At 46.6% G+C, this 17,788-nt stretch overlaps 1 protein-coding gene across 1 annotated transcript in view; it reads left to right on the top strand.

The window, feature by feature from the left end:
- The window catches only part of LOC128408827 (uncharacterized), a 282,229-nt gene extending 269,898 nt beyond the window's left edge, over positions 1-12,331 (top strand). Inside the window, exons 9-14 of the mRNA XM_053378849.1 lie at positions 1,181-1,496; positions 3,542-4,057; positions 4,233-4,314; positions 6,001-6,083; positions 8,714-8,840; positions 10,996-12,331. Of these exons, the coding sequence (XP_053234824.1) occupies positions 1,181-1,496; positions 3,542-4,057; positions 4,233-4,314; positions 6,001-6,083; positions 8,714-8,840; positions 10,996-11,834 (1,963 nt within the window). The 3' untranslated portion in view covers positions 11,835-12,331. The remainder of the gene's footprint in view (positions 1-1,180; positions 1,497-3,541; positions 4,058-4,232; positions 4,315-6,000; positions 6,084-8,713; positions 8,841-10,995) is intronic.
- Positions 12,332-17,788: the final 5,457 nt, after the last annotated feature.

The following is a 17,788-nucleotide window of genomic DNA, read 5'->3' as shown; positions in this document are numbered from 1 at the left end:
ATATGATTTCTGTCTCCTAACCCTGAACATCAGCAGGGACTGGCCCAAGATCACTCAGGGAGCTTCATTCATGGCTGATTTAATGGGATCTGATCCCGGGTCTCCCAGGTCCTAGTCCAGCACTTGATAACCACCACACCACGCTGGTTCTGCAAGGTTGTTGTTAAAATTTGTATATACCCCTTCATCCGTAGATCTCAGGGCAGTTCACAACGTTGGAGGTTTATAAGCAGAGTTTGGCTGGCCATCTGTCATGGATGCTCTAGTTGAGATTCCTGCATTGCAGGGGGCTCGACTAGATGACCCTTGGGGTCCTTCCAACTATGATTCCATGAGAAAGTTACCATATAAAAAGCACAAACACATAATAAGAACAAAAATTATGAGTAGGACCAAGTTGAATACTACCCAGAGCCCCCAGGAGAGACTCTCCCCACCCCACCCCAAACCCCCACAAACACACATTATAATTTCCAACCCTTCAAGTGTCAGGGACATCCCTGATTTAGAGAAGCCCATGCCGGTCTCTAATCTGATCCCGGAATGTCCCACTTTTCCTTAGGACGTCCCTATTTTCATTGGAGAAAAGTCGGGGGGTATGGAGTAATCTGACCCCGAGCCGTCTGAAGTCAATCCTGTATAGGGAAGGTTTTTTTATTTTAAAAAATGTATAATGTTTTATAATGTTTTTATATATGTTGGAAACTGCCCAGAGTGGCTGGGACATAAATAGTAAACTTACTATGGAATGGGATGTCCTTATTTTCATCGGAGAAATGTTGGAGGGTATGCATTTTAGGACTACATAAACTCTTAGAAGATTGGGAAGTTTTTAATGTTTGGTGCTTTATTATGTTTTTATGTCCTGTGAGCTGCCCAGAGTGGCTGGGGAAATAATAATAATGATGATGATGACTGGAGTATAATATTATTTCCAGATGAGCAGGAAATAACAACAACAACAACAACAGCTGGAGTATATTATTATTATTATTATTATTATTATTATTATTATTATTATTATTATTATTATTATTATACATACCCAGATGAGTGGGTAGTAGTAATAATAATAATAATAATAATAATAATAATAATAATACAGTAATGGCTGGGTATAATATTATTATTATACCCCAGAAGGGCGCGGAATAATAATAAATATATAAATAAATAAATCATATTTAAGATCCGCGTTTGGGCCAAAGGATAAGCCCCCGCCCCCCCCCCGTGTGCTTTCTTTGCTCCTACTGGGAGGCAGGCAGCATCGCGTGGGCGTCTCAGGGTTAAGGGAAACAAGCGGAGCCAGATTCCTAGAGCGGAAGGCAGCTTCTTCCGGGTGTAGGGAGAGGAAAGGGCGGCGCTGGCGGGGGTGCAAGGGCGCCTCCTGGCGGTGCTCCTTCCTGCCTTCCTGCTCCTTCCCCTCCCGTAGGGGGAAAATGGCTTTTGTCTTCCCCGAGGGCTGCCTGGGCGCCTCCCTGCCGGGCTTGGCTCTGGTGGGTCGCCCTGCTCTGCCCCCCTCTATCCCCCCTTGGGCTTTGGAGGGATGCGGGGCAGGCGGGGGTCAAGGGGGTGGAGGAACCCGCTGGTTGGGGGTGCAGGGATGGATGGCTTCACCCCATAGGGAGGCAGGGGGTACGGGAGGCACCCCGTTTATTCCCATAGGGAAGTGGGCATTGGCGTGGGACAGACTCTGCATGTCCCCCCCATAGGGAGGTGTGGGGTGACATTGACATTCCCCTCTCCACTGACATTCAATGCTCTTTTAAAATGTTCTGGGGAGGGAGGTTATTGGGGCGGGATTGTTTCTGTTTTTATTATGGGGGGGGTTGTTGTTGTTGTTTTTGTTAGGTATTTTGTGGTTTTATATCTCGATTTTGTTCTGTGAACCACCCTGAAACCCCCTGGGTATAAATTTAATAAATAATGCAGTGGTACCTCGGGTTACCTTTAGCTTACAGACACTTCAGGTTACAGACCCCGCTAACCCAGAAATAGTACCTCGGGTTAAGAACTTTGCTTCAGGATGAGAACAGAAATCACGCGGCGGCGGTGCAGCAGCCCCATTAGCTAAAGTGGTAGCGCAGGTTAAGAACAGTTTCAGGTTAGGAACAGACCTCCAGAATGAATTAAGTTCTATTTTGTGTTTTTATATTGTGATTTTATGCTGTGACCGCCCTGAGACCTGCGGGTATAGGGCGTTATACAAATTTGTTTAATAATAATAATAATAATAACAATTACACCCAATAGTTATGGGGGGGTGGAGAATACAGAGAAGAGGAATTCAGAGGACACCCCCCATTTCACCCCATAGGAAGGTGATCTGAGCACCTGGCCCATCCAGAACCCCTCCCCATCAGCAACTGCAAAGGAAGGTGGGGAGAAGTTTCTTTCCTTTCTCCTTGGCCCACCCAGGTGTCTCTTTTACTCTATGCCAGCAGTTCTCAGCTTGTGGGTCCCCAGATGTTAATGGACTACAACTCCCACCATCCCTGAGCTCTGGCCTTGCTAGCTAGGGGTGATGGGAGTTGTAGTTCAACAACATCTGGGGACCCACAGGTTGAGAAAGCCTGCTCTAGGCCATTGACACCTGGTATATGTCAGATTATATCTATCAGTATATTAACAATCAGCCCTATTCTTCAGCTCGTAAATTGTTTTAACTGATTTTTAACGTTGTGCTTTTTTACACAGTTGCAAACCTGCCCATGTCATGGTACAGAATACTTGACTTTTTATGTTTCCATGAGGTACCGGGGGAGGAACGATGGCAAAAGAGGGCTGGGGACTTAAGAGGAACAGCAAGAAAAGGAGAGAATAAATACTTGATCATGCAGCGTGACTAGGAATCATAGAATCATAGAGTTGGAAGAGACCACAAGGGCCATTGAGTCCAACCCCCTGCCAAGCAGGAAACACCATCAGAGCACTCCTGACATATGGTTGTCAAGCCTCTGCTTAAAGACCTCCAAAGAAGGAGACTCCACCACACTCCTTGGCAGCAAATTCCACTGTCAAACAGCTCTTACTGTCAGGAAGTTCTTCCTAATGTTTAGGTGGAATCTTCTTTCTTGTAGTTTGGATCCATTGCTCCGTGTCCGCTTCTCTGGAGCAGCAGAAAACAACCTTTCTCCCTCCTCTATGTGACATCCTTTTATATATTTGAACATGGCTATCATATCACCCCTTAACCTCCTCTTCTCCAGGCTAAACATGCCCAGCTCCCTTAGCCGTTCCTCATAAGGCATCGTTTCCAGGCCTTTGACCATTTTGGTTGCCCTCCTCTGGACACGTTCCAGTTTGTCAGTGTCCTTCTTGAACTGTGGTGCCCAGTTGCTGCATCTTCTCACCCACAACCAGATCGAAGGTTTTGGTTTGTGGCCTTGAGACAGAGCAGCCTCCTCTTCTAATCTCTAGCTCCTCTTTGAGTTTTGCTTTTTCTCCTAGAATGAAACTTGATTGCTGGCTGGAGTCATCCACATAAATCTCTTTTCTCACAGCGCAATAATTTGTGTAAGCAAATGTTTTGGCTTTGCAGGACGTGGTGGAACCTCCAATTCTGTCTGTCTTTGCCTGGAGACAGGCGTTGGCAGAAGAAGGCAGATTTCACCACTCAGCCTTCGTAGAGGCTTCCTTGGAGCACAGATCAACGATGGGAGAAGAAGACTCAGCTGCTCGCAAAGCAGGAAGAGGCCCCCTTATCAGTGGGGAATTCTGGGAAAGAACACTGCCGAAAAACATGGATGGGGAGGACACCCTCAGCTCGGACGTACAACGGCGGCGCTTCAGGGAGTTCCGCTACCAGGAGGCCGAGGGACCCCGAGAGGTTTGCAGCCGACTCCACGATTACTGCTGTCGTTGGCTAAAGCCAGGGCAGTACACCAAGACTCAGATCCTGGACTTGGTGATCCTGGAGCAGTTCCTGGCTGTCCTCCCCCCGGAGATGGAGAACTGGGTCAGGGAATGTGGAGTGGAGACCAGTTCCCAGGCAGTGGCCCTGGCTGAAGGTTTCCTTCTGAGTCAAGCGGAGGAGAAGAAACAGTTAGAGCAACAGGTGAGAGGGTTTCATCCTGGTAGTTCCAAGGTGTTGAGAATCCTTAAAAACTCAACTGATTCCCCAGCTTTCCCTAGAAATCATCCAATAGCCAGCACCCCCAAGCTTTTGCTTCTGCCATTCTTTTTGCAATCCTTCTCCCCATTCTCTGTTTGAATAGACTTTCCTCTTTCAGGTCAAAGTTCTTCTTGGACAAGCAGTTCCTGATTTCTTTGAGGCGGAGAGGATTCTGTTGGGCACCGGACAGAGGTCACTGGGTAAGGGAGAAGGAGGTGGACTTGCCTCTACTGATTATACAATACAGTCGTACTTTGGAAGTCGAATGGAATTCGTTCCGGAAGTCCGTTCAGCTTCCAAAACGTTTGAATACCAAAACGCGGCTTCTGATTGGCTGCAGGAAGCTTCTGCCGCCAATTGGAAGCCCCGTCGGACGATCGGCTTCCAAAAATAGTTCGCAAACCGGAACAGTGACTTCCGGGTTTGTGACGTTTGGGAGCCAAAACCTTTTAGGAACTAAGCTTTTTGACTTCCAAGGTACGACTGTAAATCTGTGGGCTGCTTTCATCTTTTTTTATTTCTTTTTCAATGGAGTAACACTCTTGTCTCCAGCCTCAAAAATGACATAATCCTGAAAAGCTTGGTATGTTTGTGTCCAAGAGCCCAGATGGGGAGAGAGTTGTTTCCACACCACCGACCTGTAAAATGGGCATAAACATCCAGAAATGCATGCAACAGCTAAATATTTTTTGGTAGCAACCACATGCACCGTATTTTTCGCTCTATTAGACGCACCGGACCATAAGACGCACCTAGTTTTTAGGGGAGGAAAACAAATAAAAAAGCAACGCAAAGCCTCCTGACCGAAGAGGGAGCGCTCCTCCATCTTCGTTCAGGAGACTTTGCGGGGCTATCCCTGAAGCCAGGAGAGCAAGCGGGATCGGTGCGCACCAATCCCTCTTGCCCTCCTGGGTTCAGTGAAAGCAAGCCTACTGGCTTTCCTTCTGCAAGAGCCGGGCGCTCTTTAAATGGAGCGCGGCTCTTGGGGGCTTTTCTGGGAGGTGGGGGAAGAGACAGAGCCCCGCATTCTGTCCCTTCCCCCACCTCCCGCAAAAGCCAGGGATAGCTGCGCGAAGCCTCCGCAGGGCAGTGGGATGAAGGCTCCCCGCTGCCCTGCGGAGGCTTGTCGGTGCTGGCGGGGGAAGCCCCGGTTGCTCTGCCGGCACCTGGGGTTTCCCCCGCCAGCCCCAAAGAGCAGCTCAGGAGCATGCCGCACTCCGGCAATTTAGCTCCAGGACCCACACATTCGCTCCATAAGACGCACAGACATGTCCCCTTAGTTTTTAAGAGGAATAAAGTGTGTCTTATGGAGCGAAAAATACGGTAACATACCGTATTTTTCGCCCTATAAGGAGCACTGGCCCATAGGACGCACCTCTTTTTTTTGGGGGGGGGAATGAATAAAAAAAATTTATCCCCCCCCAGCCGCGGGGCTGGGGCGGGGGAAGCCTGAGCTTCCCCCGACCCCAGCCCACAGAACAGGCTGCTGCCTCAAGCCTTGCGCGCCCGGGGGACCTCCCACCGGGCGCGCAAGGCTTGCAGACAGCAGCCCGAAGCACGGGCCGTCCTCCAGAGGGCACCCCGTGCTTCGGGCTGCAGGCTGCCGCCCGCAAGCCTTGCGAGCCCGTGGGAACTCCCGCCGGGCGCGCAAGGCTTGCGGATAGCTTTCTGAAGCGTGGAGAGCGAGAGGCGTCGGTGCGCACCGACGCCTCTCGCTCTCCAGGCTTCAGCGAAAGCCTGCATTCGCCCCATAGGACGCACACACATTTCCCCTTCATTTTTGGAGGGGAAAAAGTGCGTCCTATAGGGCGAAAAATACGGTAGATGTGCATTGTAACTGAGACGAGCACCTCCTACCGACTCCCTTTCATCTTTGTCTCTGACAGGTGATGGAGCGATACCAGAAATGCTTACTCGGACAACTCTTCTGTGTGCTGGAGGAGAAGCAGCAGACACAGGAGCTCGGCCGGTATGGAGAAATATCGCTGGCTGTCTCTGTCCCACCCCTCTTGCCTCCTTAGGCCTAGAATGAACCTCTTTTCTTCTCTTTAACTGCATTGTTCAGTCAGTAGAGCACAAGACTTTTAATCTCAGGGTTGTGGGTTCAAGCCCCACGTTGGGCAAAAAGATTCCTGCGTTGCAGGGGGTTGGACTAGATGACCCTTGGGGTCCCTTCCAATTCTGCAATTCTATGAGTCTTTGCTTCTGTCAAAACTGCAGGCGAGGATGCAGTGGTCGCTGGTACCCCTTAGGACTAGTGGGTGGGGGTTGAAGGCAACCTTTATTTTTTAAAAAAACAGAAGCCTTTCGCTGAGGGATAATAGGACAGGATATAGCAAAAAACCGGAAGAAACTACAGTGGTACCTTAGGTTACAGACGCTTCAGGTTATATATGCTTCAGGTTACAGACTCTGCTAACCCAGAAATAGTAATAATAATAATAATAAATTTTATTTATATCCCGCCCTCCCCAGCCGAAGCCAGGCTCAGGGCGGCTAACAACAATAAAACAGTACAAAAGTACAGCATAAACAACTCTAAAATCAAAACAAAAAATTTTTTTTCCTTCCAGTAGCACCTTAAAGACCAACTAAGTTAGTTCTTGGTATGAGCTTTCGTGTGCATGCACACTTCTTCAGATACAAGTAAACCTCTGAAGCTCTCCCTTACCCAGCCCGAACATCACAGCAACCAATGCTAACCGACACCAGCACACTTAGGGATCCACAGAGTTTGCGCATCATGCGTGTGACAGACCTCAGCGACTCAGCATTTTGGCTAATCTATTTACATATAAACACACACGGAGCACTGCAACATAGCTCACTCTCTCTCTAGCATCAGACAGCAAAGAGAAAAAGAACAAAGGCCAATAGTCCCACTTCACGGAACACAGTAACACAAACATCCTGTCTCCGTCACTTCCCATTCTGTGGAGTCAAAACATATACAGTGGTACCTCGGGTTACATACACTTCAGGTTACATACGCTTCAGGTTACAGACTCCGCTAACCCAGAAATTTTACCTCGGGTAGAGAACTTTGCTTCAGGATGAGAACAGAAATCATACTCCAGCGGTGCGGCAGCAGCAGGAGGCCCCATTAGCTAAAGTGGAGCGTCAGGTTAAGAACAGTTTCAGGTTAAGAACTGACCTCCGGAATGAATTACTGTATTTTTCGTCCCATAGGACGCTCCGTCCCATAGGACGCACTTAGTTTTTTTGGGGGAAATAAAGGAAAAACATTTTTCCTTTATTTCCCCCCCAAAAGCAGGTCGGGGAAACCGAACCAGGTCGAGGAACAGCGGGATGGTGGCGCTGCGCCTCCCTGCTGTCCCCCAAGCTTGTGGGGCTGGCCAATGTCTGCCCGGCATGAGGGGCGCCCTGCTTCAGGGCGCCTCGCCCGCCGGGCAGCAGGCTGCTATCCACAGCGTGGGGAGCCCTGCGGGGAACTCCTGCAGGGCTCCTCAGACTGCGGATGTATGCCCGGCGCGAGGGGCGCTCTGCTTCAGGGCGCCCCGCCCGCTGGGCGGCTGGCTGCTATCTGCAGCGTGGGGAGCCCTGCGGGGAACTCCTGCAGGGCTCCCCATGCTGCGGATGTCTGTCCGGAGCGCGGGGCGCTCTGCTTTAGGGCGCCCCGCCCGCTGGGTGGCAGGCTGCTATTTGCAGCCTAGACATCCCTGCGGGACCTCCCGCAGGGCTGCCTAGGCTGTAGATGTGTTCCCGAAGCGCCGGACGCTCTGCTTTCAGGGCGCCCGACGCTCCGGGAAGCAGGCTGCTATCCGCAGCCTAGACATCCCTGCGGGACCTCCCGCAGGGCTGCCTAGGCTGCGGATGTCTTCCTGAAGCCTGTAGAGCGAGAGGGGTCGGTGTGCACCGACCCCTCTCGCTCTCCAAGCTTCAGCGAAAGCCTGCATTCGCCCCATAGGACACACCCAGATTTCCCCTTCATTTTTGGAGGGGAAAAAGTGCGTCCTATAGGGCGAAAAATACGGTAAGTGCTTAACCCGAGGTGCCACTGTACCGTCATGTGAAAGACAACAATCCCATGACTGCAATCATGGAGCATGAATTCTAACACTATCATTTATCTATCTATCTATCTAAAAGATGTTATCGGTGTGGTACAGTTTAATTGAACGAATTCACTACATAACCAGAGAAGGAGTGGAGGGAAGTTGAAATGAAAGATACAAATGTAAAGGAGATTCTTGTTGTTAAATTGAAAACGATATTTATGGGGTAGAAGGCAGGGAGCCCAACAGCCAGTGACGGCAGAGTCCTCCTCCCTGCTAAGTCCTATAAGGGGGAACATTGGGACTAAGGAGGAGGAGGTCAATTTGCTATTCCACCTCAGTTTTAACTAACCTAGGCAGGAGAGACTGGGATTGTTGGGGAGGGCAGCGACCCATTTTCCAAAACAGACCAGTCTTCACTGCTAGGAAGGCTACAAATGTCTCTCTCCACCCCCAAATTATGCAGAATAATATCCAGCTGCCTTTCCTGGATGAGCCTTTTGGATTCAGCTAGTAGATCATCTTTTATGTGATCTATAAAGCTGCAAATGTCTCTCTCTCTCTCTCTCTCTCTCTTTTCCAGGGTCCAGTGTCATTTGAGGAGGTTGCTGTGTTTTTCACGGAGGAGGAGTTGCCTCTTCTGGATCCTGACCAGAAAGCTCTGCACAGGGAAGTTATGGAGGAGAATTATGGGATGGTGGCCTCATTTGGTAAGGCCCCCTAATTCCCTGGCTGGGAAAATAAGGAACGAAAATAAGGAACGCATAATTTCTTTTGCACATTTCCACCCTCCAACCATATTTTGGGTAGTGCGGTTCTAACCATGTCTACTCAGAAGTAAGTCATATTAAATTCAGCGACTGCAAGCTTATTTTTTTAAGGAAAACATTTAAAAACAGCCTCGGCTCTGCATGCTGTCTGAGCTGGGAGCTGAACCCAGGTCTCTGATAGACTTCATCCAGGTCCAGCATTCATGGAGAAGACTGCCATTATGGCTCTGCTCGGCCTCCACAGCTTGGAGAGAGTAGTGCTACCAAAAACCGGTTGCTAGAAACCCTGCGAGGCGAGACTGCCCTTTCCTCAGGTCCTGTTTGCGGGCTTCCGACAGGCATCCTTTGGAGACTGTGAGAACAGGATGTTGGATCCAGCAGACACTTTTTATGTTCTTTTTTTTCCTTCCCCCCCTTTTTTAAACATCTTTATTGAACATTCAAAAAGTACATAATTACCGTATTTTTTGCTCCATGAGACGCACTTTTTCCCTCCTAAAAGGGGGAAGTGTGTGTGAGTCTTATGGAGCGAATGCAGGCGGGAGGCTCTGCTCAGTGCTCCCTTTAAAGAGCTGCGTGGAGCGTGTGTGCGGCTCTTGGGGGCTTTTCCCCGAGGAGGGAGAAGGGCAGCCCTCTGTCCCTTCCCACACCTCCCGGAAAAGCCAGCAAGAGCTACTGCCAGGTTCTGCCCAGCGCTCCCTTGTAAGGGCTCCCTTTCATCCCTCATCCTGTTTGGCTGGGAAGCCAGCAGAAGAGGCACTCCACAGCTACTGCTCTTGCTCTGCTGGCTTCTCAGCGAAGAGGGAGGAGGGACAGAAGGGTTTAAAGCAAGAAAAGCGAGAGCCGCTTACATGCTCTGCGCAGAATATTTTTTTCCTTGCTTTCCCCCTCTAAAAACGAGGTGCGTCTTATGGTCAGGTGCGTCTTATGGAGCGAAAAATACAGCGTATGTGCACTAAACATGGTGAGACGTAAATAAAAGGGAGAAAAAGAAGAAGAGAAGCAGAACCCGTGTAGAAGGGAAAATAAAGGGGGGAGGGTAAATAACCCCAAACTGTATATTTTACAAGGTCGTTACTGTACTTCACCAGATCTCAGACCTATTACAGTATTTGTAAGAATGAATTCCAAATATCATTGAATTTGTCCATGGCAAGTCTGCATTTATATGCAAGTTGTTCGTATGTTAATAATAATAATAATAATATCTTTATTGTCATTGCCCCCTCTCAGGGACATCGAAATTACTTGACTGCTCCATAAAAACACTAATTAAAACAATACAGTATAGTACAGCAAGGAAGATTAGATGACTTTCAAAGTATGTTGCGAGTTTGTATAAGTCTTCAATCCAATCGTAGAAGGGAGCCGCATTTTTATTTTTCCAATTCATCAGTATCAGTCTTTTTGCTATGGTTAGGGCACGGAGAGTCCACTCGTATTGTCCTTTCGTAAGGTTCCATGCGCTGGGTATGTAATTCAAGGGGATATTTTGCTCTGTAAATGGAAGGTTGTTCCATACAGTTCTGTTAATAGTTTCAGTTCTTAGGTTTATAGCATACCAGTTGCAGGGAATTTCGGGAGGCTTGGAGTCCAATGCTCTAACCATTACACTACACCACACCACACAGGCTCCATAAACATCATGAGGACAGTTCTCCGTGTTGGTAGAACCTGAGACTCTTAATCTAATGGGTTCAAGTCCCACATTGGGCAGAAAGATTCCTGCATTGGAGGGGGTTGGACTTCATTATTATTATTATTTGAATTTATATACTGCCCAGGGGTCTCAGGGCAGTCCACAGAATAAAATCAAGATATAAAACCACAAAATACATGATAAAAATAAAAACAACAACCCAATAGCCCCCCCCAACAACAAATCACAATCATAGAATTGTAGAATTGGAAGGGACCCCAGTGTCATCCTGCAATATATGCCAGTTGCCAGTAAATGCCAGTCAAGAGAATGTGTGAAAATTTGCCTTCCGTATATTGCAATGACCTTTATTGCAAAGTGTCATTCTGTTTGCTTGGTGAATGGAGGCTCAATTTCTTCCCCAAGCTCTTAGCATTTTCCCTGTCTTCATTACAGCAGGTGGCGAATGGGAAACGCAAAATAATCGTGACCGACTCCCAAAGGTGTCATCGGAAAGAGACAGATGCAAAAAGAGCAAAACGCACACCGGACAGCTGCCGTATAAATGCTTGGAGTGCGGAAAGAGCTTCAGATTGAGTGCAAGTCTCACAAACCATCAGAGAAGCCACAATGGGGAGAAACCATATAAATGTTTGGAATGCGGAAAGAGCTTCAGTCTGAACAGAGACCTTGCTTATCACCAGATCATTCACACGGGGGAGAAGCCGTTCCAATGCACGGAGTGCGGAAAGACTTTTACTCGAAGCACAAACCTCCGCGGTCATCAAAGAATCCACACAGGTGAGAAACCCTACCAGTGCTTGGTGTGTGGAAAGAGCTTCAGCCAGAAGAAATATCTCACGTCTCATCATCGGATTCACACAGGGGAGAAACCCTATAAATGTTTGGACTGTGGAAAGTGCTTCATTCTGAACAAAGACCTCACTTGCCATCAAAGAATCCACACGGGGGAGAAGCCGTATCAGTGTTTGGAATGCGGGAAGAACTTTCGCTTGAACAAAGACCTTGCTTGTCATCAGAGAATTCACACCGGGGAGAAACCGTACCAATGCTTGGAATGTGGAAAGAGCTTCAATAGGAGCACAAACTTCCGCTGTCATCAGAGAATCCACACCGGGGAGAAACCGTATCAGTGCTTGGAATGTGGAAAGAGCTTCACTCGGAAAGTACATCTCACTTGTCACACACAAAAATCGCACTCGGGGAAAATCGTACAAGAGCTTGGAGATGAGATGTTCCAGGATTCCTTTGAAATCCTTACCGTGGACATATGAAAAGGAATTCGAGAGAGATAAATTTCACTCTAAAGTCAAACTTGAGTCTGATACAGTTAAACCTTGGATCCCAAACGCCTCCATTTTCAAACGCTTCGGCTCCCGAATGACGAAAACCTGGAAGTAAATGCTCCAGTTTTGGAACATTTTTCGGAAGCTGAATGTCCAACGCGGCCTGCAACCAATCAGAAGCCGCGCCTTGGTTGTTGGAACATTTCAGAAGCTGAATGGGCTTCTGGAACGGATCGTGTTCAACAACCGAGGTTTGACTGTAGCTGTTTTGCAGCCATGGGAGAGATCTGTAAATATGTTGTCTTATTAAAGTTCTCAAGCAATCTTTGTTTCCAGTTAGTTGGTGACACAACACTGTGGTCCAGAAGCGAGCTTGCAATTTTTGCTGACATATCAGAGAATTAAATCAATAGCTGAATTGGTGGGTAAATTTTAAGAAGATTTATTTTTCCCTAGGAAGGTACTTTATACCAAGTTAGAGCATTGATCCATCTAGCTCAATATTGTCTTCATTGACTGGTAGTGACGTTATAGGCAGGAAATGTCTACCAGAGTTGCCCTTCTGTGTGAGACGTTTCTTCAGTCTCCTCATTGGAAATATACATATTTATACTGGCAATGGGCCAAACATCTCTCTGTTAATCTCAAAGAGTTGCATTCAACTAAGTCCTACTCAGAGTAAACCCTCCAAAATGAATGAACATTATCATATCCACTAACTCCAATGGGTCTACTCTTGAGCAGGACTAACGTTGCACACCGCCCAAAGTAAGTGTTTACAGTGTTTTGTATTGCTGGTACCTCGCACCGCGGAAGTCACAATATTATCCGCGTTTGTTGAAAATGATGCGAACGCCATTCGTACATGGTGGAAAAATAAAATCGCTTATTTCTGTGGGGATGAACGAAAATACTGGCAGTTCCGTATCTGCAATACAGTCATACCTTGGTTTTCAAACAGCTTAGTCCTCGAACGTTTCGGCTCCTGAACGCCGCAAACCCGGAAGTGAGTGTACCAGTTTGTGAACTATTTTTGGAAGCCAGACGTCCAATGGGGCTTCCGGTTGGCTGCAGGAGCTTCCTGCAGCCAATCAGAAGCTGCGTTTTGGTTTTCGAATGTTTTGGAAGTTGAATAGACTTCCGGAATAGATATGCGTTCGACTTCCAAGGTACTACTGTATATATTTTACTTGGTTGTCTCGTTGGCGGGGTCAGACTATTGCTAGCACCTAACTCTGGTGTTTAAAAGCTTGCACTGGTTGCCCACTGGGAAAAGTTAAAGGTTCTTGTATTAAGAACCTGGGTCCAGTATATGGACCTCCTTGCCTGGTCAAGGAGGTCTTCAAAGCAGCCATTGTTCTGATCCCTCATGATGTTGTGGTTCATCTCCATCAGGAGCTATGTGGCAGGCCCAGTTGTGTGGAACTCCCAGTTAAGATCACATACCCTCCAACATCTCTCCAATGAAAATAGGGATGTCCTTAGTTCCCCGCCACTGGGCTGCTTCCAATATATATAAAAACATAAAACTTTTTTTAAAAACTTCCCTATAGAGGGCAGCCTTCTAAAGGTTGTATAGTTACTTATCTCCTTGGCTTGGGGGTCGCATAACTCCATGCCCTCCAACATTTCTCTGATGAAAATAGGGATTTCCTAAGGACATTGCAGGATCAATGTAAATCTGGGACTGTCCCTGGAAAATAGGGTCTGAGATCAGTTTTGTTGAGCTTCCTCTGCTCAGTGATGACCTTAAAAAGCTGGCGTTTAAGTAAGCTGTTCTGATTTAATGGTTAGTTTTAGTTTTCTTGTATCTTCTCAACTACACTGCACACCAGTCTTAGAGACTATGATGTTAAGCGGTATGTAAGTGGCTGAAATAAATCGACGATAAGAAGGGGCCTTTTGGAATGAGCAGTAAATCTTTTATTTAAACACATAGTGGGAATAGTTCTAGCCGCCAAATGGATGCTCCCTTGTATTCCTCCACAAAAGGATATAGCCTCAGCGGTAATGTTAACAGGATCCACTCATTTATGCGAAGGCAGGCAAAAGAAAGAAATCTCTGAGCAACGTGGAAAGCCATTATTGTATCATACTGCAATGTAATATGGATATCAAAGTGATCTGATTAATGAGTTACCTTGCATATATTAACTTCTATGTAAAGCAAGAACAAGATAGTATAAATGCAGATTAATTTGGTAACTCCCATTGATGAAACACATTTTATCAGTGAAGAATATTATCTGTTATGTGTATATATTGTGCATTTTGTGACGTGTGTTTTGTATATTTATAATAAAACTTCTTTCCCATTAAGTACTTGCAATATGGAACAAAACTATGCCACCGTTTCGCTCCTGTTTTCACACTGGAGAATTCATTTGCTGTAGGAATGAAGAAGTCAAGAGTATTCGCAAGAGGTTTCTCTGCCAATAGCCAGCTTTGCAAAAGTTTTATTTGGTTTTACAAATTCATTCACACAAATAAAATTCTTACAATTGTTAAAATTAAAAAAAAGATTCTTCCGAATCTTAGCACTTCCCTCCGCCGCTCCGTGGAGTCTTAGAATACCTTTGTCCACTGAATATTATAAATTCATCCAAATAATAAACTTCCATTACATCCAAAATCTTTGCAACATTGCAAGGGTTGTTTAAAGCCTGCCAAAGAGTTTGAGTGTTTACAGTGTTCTTTTAGATACAATCTAAAATTGTCCCATTCTCTCTTGAAGTTTTTATCCTGATTTCCCCAGTGAATCTTGCCATTCTCTGCCAATAGGCAAGTCAGGCTGACACTCTACTCTCAGCGTACCAAGATAAACAAGAGGTTTACTTCAAAGGGTGCATGTTTCGCACTTGGCTCCTGTCTTGGAATAAATGCACAGAGGAAGGGGATGGATTGGGGGAATCCTGATGCTTGGGCTTGCAAGGGTTAACATGAACCCTAACTGGTTTCCAGGAGAGGAAGGGAATGTGAGATAAGGAGAGGGGGCAGGTCTTTGCAGGCTCTTTTCCTGCAAGGCTTTTCTCCCTTGCAAAGAAGGAACTTTCGCTTGTGCAAAGCGCTGCATCGCTCCTGCAACTTGGTGAGAAACCCCCACTTTGCACATTGGGGGAAAGGCGCTTGGTGGTCCCGGTCCCCCCAAATCAGGAGATCATTATGATGGGGGCCTAGGTAAAGGGAACCCTGAACGATGGGGATGGAGACGCTCCTTCAGGTGTCCCCCACCAGAGGCACCACCATACACCCCAAACTAAGGTAAAGGGACCCCTGACCATTAGGTCCAGTCATGGCCGACTCGGGTTGCGGCGCTCATCTCGCTTTACTGGCCAAGGGAGCCAGCGTACAGCTTCTGGGTCATGTGGCCACCATGACTAAGCCGCTTCTGGCAAACCAGAGCAGCGCATGGAAACGGCGTCTACCTTCCCGCCAGAGTGGTACCTATTTATCTACTTGCACTTTGATGTGCTTTCGAACTGCTAGGTTGGCAGGAGCAGGCACCGAGCAACGGGAGCTCACCCCGTTGCGGGGATTCGAACCGCCGACCTTCTGATCTGCAAGTCCTAGGCTCTATGGTTTAACCCACAGCGCCACCCGTGTCCCTTGGGGGGCTGGGAGAGGATATAATGCATTTTCTATCCTGGGTGTGGGTAATCATACTTCGATGTGAGTTAATCCCCTTGAATTAGCCACTGGCGTTAACCACCTTCCTGCCTGACGCGGGTGTGTGCCATTCAGACATGCAACTGCAAAAAGCCAGCCTTTTTTTAAAAAAAACAACCAACTGAAGGAGACAGCCGCACATTGGAACAAAGGAAGAGTGTTTATCTTAAAGGGAAACGAAAGTGAAACACCCTAAAGGTAGAAAACCAAATGCAAAGGCAGAGACAAAAAATGCAGTTTAAAGAGAAGTTTTAGTTAGTGATGCAGCAGCAAAATGGTGCATAATTCAGCTGGGAGGAGATGTGATTTGTTATTTTTCCCCTCTGGCTGAAGCGTCTGTGTTGCAAGATAAGGACAAAGAAAGGGAAGGGAAGGGGTTGGGAATCTGTTCCAGATCTTCGGGTGAGCTGAAATTGTTGCTTGGATTTTATGGGGTTGGATTTTATGGGTGGTCCTGTGAGCACATAGCTCTGGGATGAGTGGGAACAGCTTCTTCTCATTTTATCTTTCCACCCTGCCTGGTAAAAGACAGTCCCCACTGGGCTCAGGAAGAAAATGAAGAAACTGCTCCTCAGAGGATTGCTGAGCTTTCCATTTTAATAATAATTAAATAAATAAATTATTATTATTATTATTATTATTATTATTATTATTATTATTATTATACCCCAACCTTCTGGCCAGGTCTCCCCAGCCATTCTGGGCAGCTCCCAACAAAATACAGTGGTACCTCGGGTTACATACGCTTCAGGTTACAGACTCCGCTTACCCAGAAATATTACCTTGGGTTAAGAACTTTGCTTCAGGATGAGAACAGAAATCCTGCAGCAGCAGCAGCATAAGGCTCCATTAGCTAAAGTAGTGCTTCAGGTTAAAAACAGTTTCAGGTTAAGAACAGACCTCCAGAACGAATTAAGTTCTTAACCTGAGGTACCACTGTATTAAAAACACGATCAAACATTAAAAACTTCCCTAAACAGGGCTGCCTTCAGATGTCTTCTAAAAGTCACTCAAACCAATCTGGGAGAGGAAGTCCTTAAAAGGGGGCAGTGACATGCTGCCTCGCGGATCACACAATTGAGCATCCTTGTGGCTTTCAGCGGAGCCCTGGGGGTGTAAATGATTGGCAGACTTTATAAAGCTGCTATCGCTGGATGAAGTTTGTCAATTCATTAAACTTGATAATAAATTTTTAAAAATGTCCCGTAGCACCTTAGAGACCAACTAAGTTTGCTCTGGGTATAAGCTTTTGTGTGCATGAACACTTCTTCAGATGCACACGAAAGCTTATACCCAGAACAAACTTAGTTGGTCTCTAAGATGAGACGGGACATTTTTTTAAAAAAATTTGACTGCGTCAGACCAACACGGCTACCTATCTGAATCATTAAACTAGGTAGTTTTTAATAAATGTGCACATTGAATAAAAGTTACCGTTTTGAATCTGTGTTGTTATCTTCCTTAGTAGGGTTCTGCAAAACCACTATTCTGAATGGCGCTTTCTCAAAAGGAGGGGGCACTCAGAATGAATTTCTGGAACCAAGGTGACCTGAAAAGGTTTGGGAACTACTGGATTAGACAGGTGTGACCAACCATGCTCTACTTATTTTTTATTTTTTAAAAAAGACGAGCCCTTTTATCCAGCCACAATGTGGATGTACATATTAAGAAGGGAGGGGAAACATTGTCGTTACAAAAGGAATTACTCCATCACATTAGTCTCCAGAACACATTTGAAGAAGAATAAGAGAGGAAAATAAAATAAGCTGAAACCATAGACATCTTTGCTGAGCCATATTGAACAGTGGGATTTTACCTCAGAGTAAGCGTGCTGTGACAGCAGAATTGGGGGGTCCTTAAGGACTGCCTGCATAAAAAACTATCCTGATGTTGCTTGGTGTTATTTTCAATTAGATTACATCTGCTTTTTAAATAAATAAATTGCTGGGGGAAATCTGGGAAAGGGCAGGCAAAGAAAAACAGACTCTGGTTTCAATTAGTTCACTTCAGAGACCGTGACTAGAAGCTGGTCTCGGCCTTTGCAGAGCTACCATAGGCGCTCTTGTCCAATAAAAAGTTTGACTTAAAAAAAACCCAACCAGGGGAGGAACACCAGAAAAGCCTGCGAGAGCAGACCTTGAGGAAATGAGGGTGATACACCCCTTTTCAGACAGTCAAAAGGAGGGGAATGCGTCTCGCCCTCCAAAATTGACATCTTTGAATTCAGTGAGCTCAGCTCCCGAATCAGCGACATAAAGCACTTATTTTTTTAATCT

Source organism: Podarcis raffonei, chromosome 2 (assembly GCF_027172205.1).
Source record: "Podarcis raffonei isolate rPodRaf1 chromosome 2, rPodRaf1.pri, whole genome shotgun sequence".
NCBI lineage: Eukaryota > Metazoa > Chordata > Lepidosauria > Squamata > Lacertidae > Podarcis > Podarcis raffonei.
Note: the sequence above shows the minus strand (reverse complement) of the source record. Positions and strands in the feature narration are given on the sequence as shown.